The sequence below is a fragment of the Vulpes lagopus genome, chromosome 11, assembly GCF_018345385.1.
Source record: "Vulpes lagopus strain Blue_001 chromosome 11, ASM1834538v1, whole genome shotgun sequence".
Taxonomy (NCBI): domain Eukaryota; kingdom Metazoa; phylum Chordata; class Mammalia; order Carnivora; family Canidae; genus Vulpes; species Vulpes lagopus.
In genome coordinates, this window is record NC_054834.1 from 8,872,046 (window position 1) to 8,878,848 (window position 6,803).

The 6,803-nt window shown below is 35.5% G+C and overlaps 1 protein-coding gene across 1 annotated transcript; it reads right to left on the bottom strand.

Moving 5' to 3' along the window:
• Positions 1-3,067: 3,067 nt before the first annotated feature.
• LOC121472319 (oligosaccharyltransferase complex subunit OSTC-like) lies at positions 3,068-3,648 on the bottom strand. The gene is made up of 2 exons (XM_041723582.1): positions 3,281-3,648; positions 3,068-3,149 (listed from the first exon to the last, which is right to left on the bottom strand). Exons 1-2 carry the CDS (start codon positions 3,646-3,648, stop codon positions 3,068-3,070), a joined length of 450 nt encoding a protein of 149 aa, XP_041579516.1.
• Positions 3,649-6,803: the final 3,155 nt, after the last annotated feature.

Consider the following 6,803-nt stretch of genomic DNA (forward strand, 5'->3'; position numbering starts at 1 on the left):
CCCATGGCTTACTTACTTTATACCATGGCTTACTTATTTTATAAATGGAAGTTTATACTTCTTGATCCTCTTCACCTATTTCACATACCCCCAAACTCCCTCCTTTCTGGCAACCACACTCTGTTCTCGGTATCTCGGAGCCTGGGTTTTGTTTGTTTTGTTTTTATGTTCCATTCATAAGTGAATTATGTGATATTTGTCTTCCTGTGTCTGATCTGTTTCACTTAGCATAATACCCAATGGATATATCTTGACTATTATAAATAATGCTGCAATTAAGAAAGAGGTCCATGGATCTTTTCAGATTAGTGTTTTTGTTTTCTGTGGATAGGTACCCAGGCATAAACTGCTGGATCACAAAGTACTTCTATTTTTTATTTTTTGAGAAGCCCCCTTGATGTTTTCCATACAGGCTGCACCAATTTGCATTCCTACCAACAATGCATGAGTCTCTCTTTTTCTCTACATCCTTACCAACAGTTATTTTCTTATCTTTTTGATATTAGCCATTCTGACAGGTGTGAGGTGATATCTCATTGTGGTTTTGATTTGTGTTTCCTCAATGATTAATGATACTGAGCATCTTTTCAGATGCCTGTTGGCCATCTGTAGGTCTTCTTGGAGAAATTGTCTGTTCAGGTCCATTTTAAAATAAGATTTTTTTTTTTATTGAGTGCTAGCAGTTCTTTATATATTTTGGATATTGACACTTTATCTGATATTTAATTTGCAAATATTCTCTTCCATTCAGTAACTTGCCTTTTGGTTTTGTTGATGGTTTCCTTCACTGTGGAGAAGGGTTAGTCTCGTGTGCTTATTTTGCCCTTTTGTTTGTTTTGTAGACCTTACCTTTGGAGTTGGATAGAGGAAAATAATTCTAAAACTAATGCCAAGGAATTTACTATCTATGTCTTCTTCTAGGAGTTTTATGGTTTCATGTCTTACATTCAAGTCCTTACTTCATTTTGAGTTCATTTCTGTATGTGGTGTAACTTTCATTACATGCATGATATATGGTCCAGCTTCATTCTTTTGCTTATAGCTGTCAAGTTCGTCAAACACCATTTATTGAAGAGATTGTCATTTCCCCATTGTATATTCTTGCCTCCTTTCTCAAATATTAACTGATCACATAAGCATAGGTTTATTTCTGGGCTTTCTATTTTGTTCCATAAATCTGTGTGTCTTATAATATGTAGATGGGTCTTGTACCATGCTGTTTTGATCACTACAGCTTTGTAATATATTTTGAAATCTGTCACTATGATACCTCCAGCTTCATTCTTTCTCAGGATTGCTTGGTTGGTTGGGCTCTTTTGTGGTTCTAAATAAGTTTTGGGGAGTACTTGAGTGGCTCAGTAGTTGAATATCTGCTTTTGGCTCAGATCATGATCCCAGGGTGCTGGAATCAAGAGCCCTGCATCGGACTCCCCACAGGGAGCCTGCTTGTCCCTTTGCCTATGTCTCTGTCTCTCTTTGTGTATCTCTTGTGAATAAATAAATAAAATCTTAAAAAATATATAAATAGATAAGTTTTTAGATTATATTTTCTAGTTCTGTGAAAAATAGTATTGGTATATTGATAGGGACTGCATTAAATCTGTAGAATGCTTTAAGCAGTATGGACATTTAAACTACATTAATTATTTCCATCCATGAGACTGATACATCTTTCCACGTGTGTAATCTTCAGTTTCTTTCTTTCTTTTTTTTTAATTTATTTTTTTTATTGGAGTTCAATTTGCCAACATATAGCATACCACCCAGAACTCATCCCATCTTCAGTTTCTTTCATCAGTGTTTTATGGTTTTCAGAATGCAAGTCTTTCACCTCCTTAGTTAAGTTTATTCCTAGGTATTTTATTCTTTTTGGTGCAATTGTGAATGGCATTGTTTTCTTAATTTATCTTTCTGCTACTTCATTAGAAATACAACAGATTTCTGTATATTAATTTTGTATGCTACAACTTTACTGAATTCATTTATTACTTCTAATAGTTTTTTTGGTGGATTCCTTAGGGTTTTCTATTCATAGTATCATGTCCTCTGCAAATACTGACAGTTTTACTTCTTCCTTACCCATTTGGATGCCTTGTATTTATTTTTTTCTTCTCTGATTGTTGTAGCTAAGACTTCTAGTACTATGGTGAGTAAAAGTGGTAAGAATGGACATCCTTGACTTGTTCCTGATCTTAGAGGAAACACCCTCAGCTTTTTGCCATTGAATATGATTACCTATGAGTTTATCATGTATGACCTTATCATGTTGAGGTATGTTCCCTCTAAACCTACTTTGTTGAGAGTTTTCATCAAGAATGGATGATGAATTTTGTCAAATGTTTTTTCTCCATCTTATTGAGATGATCACATAATTTCTATCCTTTATTTTGTTAATGTGGTGTTAGCACATTGATTGATTTGTGGTATTGAACCATACTTGCATCCCTGGAATAAATTCCACTTGATCACGGTGAGTGATCCTTTTAATACACTGTTGAATGCTGTTTGCTAATATTTTTTTTAATTAGAAAAATTATTTATTTCTGCTCCTTTCATACATCTTATTGTGCAGAAACAGTCTCACACATATCTGAATAATGTACTGTCACACTGTTTAAAGGCAAAGCACCATAGGTAAAGCTGATCAGAGTTCTCAGCTTATGGGATCTTGTTTCCTGATTTTACATTAATTTTTGAAAGTCAGAAATGTCATCTCCACAAAATGTTAAGGGGGCTGTAAGAAATAATCACTTTATTCAATATTATAGTTGTGGAAATGGGAGTATATTTTCTTTAAGAAATGAAAAACTAAGAAGAAAATGCCACTAAACATCATTGGTGTGTTAGTACAGGCCAGCAGGAGAAATACTGTGGGAAGTTTGTCTCTTTGATACCAAGAAGACATTCTAGTTCAGGTTTTAATATCATTCCTATTTCTCACGAGATGCTTCTTCTCTGCTGCTTCACTCTTTTTCCATATTTCACATCAGAGGATTGGTACAGCCTTTAAAACTTCATTAACAGGAGCAAATATAATATCCATGGATTTCTTGTCAAAAGATATTTTTTAACCCATCAAGTAGCCTGGCAGTTTCATTCTCATGAATACTCTAGCCATGAAAATCGAATTCAATGAATAGAAGAATAAATAGAAGAAATAAATAGAAGAATAAATAGAAGAAATAAATAAATAAATAGAAGAAATAAATAAATAAATAGAAGAATAAATAGAAGAAATAAATAAATAAATAAATAAATAAATAAATAAATAAATAAAAGAATAAATAGAAGAAGAAATCTATTGAGTTTTGGAATGTTTGGTGCATTCGATTGGTCCAGGATTATGAAACCTAAACCTCCCATTGTAAAGAGGAAGCTGGATGCAAGTCCTTCCATAATATATTGTCCATTTACTCTGTAGGCCAAGAAAGCTACTGGTCTCTGATGTCCATGTTCATCAGTCATAGAACCAACACTTGGAGGTTCAACAATAACATCATAAATTATTCCTCTGGTGATGAGGAAGTAAGACACCACCACCAGAGCGTACACCGTCATGGCCAATGGCATGTGCACCCAGGGCAGCTTCTTCAGCTTCAGGTTGGGGCATTCGAGCACTAAGAATGGGACGCGGTACAAGATCTCCATGTTGGTGGCAGCAGGGGTTTCTCTCTCGACCTGTTTGCTAATATTTTGTTGAGGACTTTTGCATCTATGTTCACCAGGAATATTGGCCTGTAGTTTTCTTTTTTTGTAGTGTCTTTGTCTGGTTTAGGTATCACAATATTGCTGGCCTCATACAATGTGTTTGGCAGCTTTTCTTTCTCTTATTTTTTTGAAATAGTTTCATACTATTATAGTTGGAAAAGATGTTTGATATGATTTCAATATTCTTAAATTTATTGAGACTTGTTTTGTGGCCTGACATATGATCTATCCTGGAGAATGTTTCATGTGCACTTAAAAACGACGGGTATTCTGTTGTTTTCAGATGGAATGTTCTGTGTATGTCTAAGTTCATATGGTCTAATGTGCTGCTGGAAGACACTGTTTCCTTATTGATTTTCTGCCTAGATGACGTATCCATTGATACAAGTTGGGTGTTAAAATCCCCTACTATTATTGTATTACTGTCAACTCTCCCTTTATGTTCATTGATATTTGTTTTATGGATTTAGGTGCTATGATGTTGGGTGCATAGATATTTACAATTGTTATTTCCTCTTGTTGGATTGCTATCTTTATCATTATATAATGTCCTTTTTGTCTCCGTTACTGTCTTTGTTTTAAAGTCTATTTTGTGACTGATGTAAGTATTGCTACTTCAGCTTTATTTTCACTTAATTTTGCATGGAATATCTTTTTCCATTCCTTCACTTTCAGTCTGCATGTGTGTTTAGGTCTGAAATGAGTGTCTTCAGATTATATATGGATGGGTCTTGTTTCTGTTGCCATTTCATCATCCTGTATCTTTTTGATTGATTTAGACTATTTACATGTAAAGTAATTATTGATAGGTATGTACTTATTGCTACTTTGTTCATTGTTTTCTGATTGTTTTCATATTTCTTCTCTGATCCTTTCTTTATCTCTTGCTCTCCTTGCTTGTGATTGATGACTTTCTTTATTATAGGTTTTTGGTTTGTGGTTACCATGAGATTTATATATAACATCCTAAGTATATAGCAGTGTATATTAAGTTGGTGGTCACTTAATTTGAACACATTTTAAAAGAACTTCATTTGAACTGCCCCCTCCTTGTTTTATGTATATGTTTTAATATTTTACATCTTTTTATTTTGGAGTCCCTTTAACCAACTTTTTAGATACAACTGATTTTAATATTTTTGTCTTTTAACCTAGTATAAAGCTAGTATAGTTTTATATGTGTTTGCTCTACTGCCTTTACTGTATGCTTGCTCTACTCATGAAATTGTTTCCTTTCTTAATTTCTTGCTGCTAATTATGGCCTTGGCCATTAAAAGAAGTTCCTTTAAAAATTTTGTAGGGCTAGTTTAGTGGTGATAAACTCTTTTAACTTTTGTTTTTCTAGAAACTCTGTATCTCCTTTAATTCTGAATGATCACCTTACTGGGCAAAGTATTCTTTGTTGGGATTTTATTTATTTATTTTATTTTATTTTAGTACTTTGAGTATGTCATGCCACTTTCTTCTGGCCTGCAAAGTTTCTGATGAAAACTCTGTTAATAGCACTGTGGTATTGCCCTTGTATGTAATAAGTTTTTTTTCCCCTTTATCTTACTGCTCTTAAGATTCTCTCTTTATTAGTAACTTATAACATTTTAATTATAATGTGCCTTAGTGTCTTAGGGTCTTTTGGGATTTCCTCTGGGTTTCCTGGACCTGGATTCCTGTTTCCTTCCCCTGACTAGGGATGTTCTGAGCCAAGATTTTTTTCAAATAAGTTTCCTGCCTATTTTTCTTTCTTCTCCTTCTGGAACCCCTATAATGGGAATATTATTCCACTTTATGTTGTCCTATAGGTCCTTTATGGTATTTTCTTTAAATTTTTTCCTTTTTCTTTATTGGGATGAGTTCTATTGTTTCATTTTCCAGCTCACTAATTTGTTCTGTTTCTTCCGATTTGCTATTGAACCTGTCTAGTAAATTTTTCAGTTTAGATATTGTATTCTTCAACTCTGTTACATCTGTTTTGTTCTTTCTTATCTTTTCTCTTTGTTGAAATTCTGTGTTCATTCTTTCTTCTCCCTAGTTTGATGAGCATCTTTATGACCATTGATTTGAACTCTTTTGGGTAGATTACTTACCTCCATTTCATTAAGGTCTTTATTAAGACTTTGTTGGTCTTTTGTTTAGAACACAAAAGTCCTCTGTCTTCTTGCTTTGCCTGTTTCTGTATGTTTGTATTAGGTGAGAAATCTCTCTCTCCCATGGCCTTGTGTAAGAGATGACATGGGGCCCAGGATCGCAATCCTTACTACCAGGGCCAGGTGCTCCAGGGATATCCCTTGTGTGGACTGCATATGCTAGCCAGCTGTGGGAGGGCTGTGGCTACAGGTGCAGGGGGTGGGGCACTTGCCCAGCTGTGGCACAGCTGGAGTACCAAAGGAGAAGGGTAAGGACCTTGCCCAGCCAACTGTGGTGCAGCTGGACTATAGAGGGCTAAGGGCAATCCACCTGTGCTAATGGGTTAGATGAAGAGTCTCAAAATGGCTTCCACCAGCACTGGGATTAGAAAGGTAGAATGAAATTGCAAAGAAAACAAACAAGTGTCTAGCAGTGCTTCCATCCCTGGAGAGAATCCTAACAGGGTTTTAACTCTCTAGCCATCACTTTAAGATTAGTGACTCTACTTCACATATAGTTTAGGCAGTTTTCAAATTGCTGCTTTGGCATTGGTTCTCAGGGTGAGTTATTGTTGTAATCCTTTATGAGTGGATTCTCCATTCCTTACAGTTCTATGTTTCTCCTGGACATCATTTCTGTTCGTTTTATGTTTGGAGAGGACTGTCTCTCTGACACAGGACTTAAAACCTGGGGTCCTGGAGTGCCTAGGTGACTCAGTCAGTTAAGCAGTCAACTCTTGGTTTCTGCTCAGGTCATGGTGTTAGGGTCATGATCACAGTGCTGTGAGATCAAGCCCCATGATGGGCTCTTCACTCAGTGTGGTTTCTGCTTGTCCCCCTCCTTCCCCTTCCCCTTCTGCTCCTCTCCCAGGCATTCTCTCTCTCTCTCAAATAAATAAAGTCTTTTTTTTTAAGTTTGTTTGTGAGGAACAAACCCCCATTCCTCATGGAGTGGTTCCTTATTTTTGACATTTC

Excerpts from the sequence above, each read along its gene's own strand:
- LOC121472319 (XM_041723582.1), bottom strand. The coding sequence starts at position 3,648 with ATGGAGATCTTGTACCGCGTCCCATTCTTAGTGCTCGAATGCCCCAAC. Across the intron at positions 3,150-3,280 it reads AGATTTCTTCTTCTATTTAT|TTTATTCTTCTATTCATTGA; the intron begins TCTTTTATTTAT and ends TTATTTCTTCTA.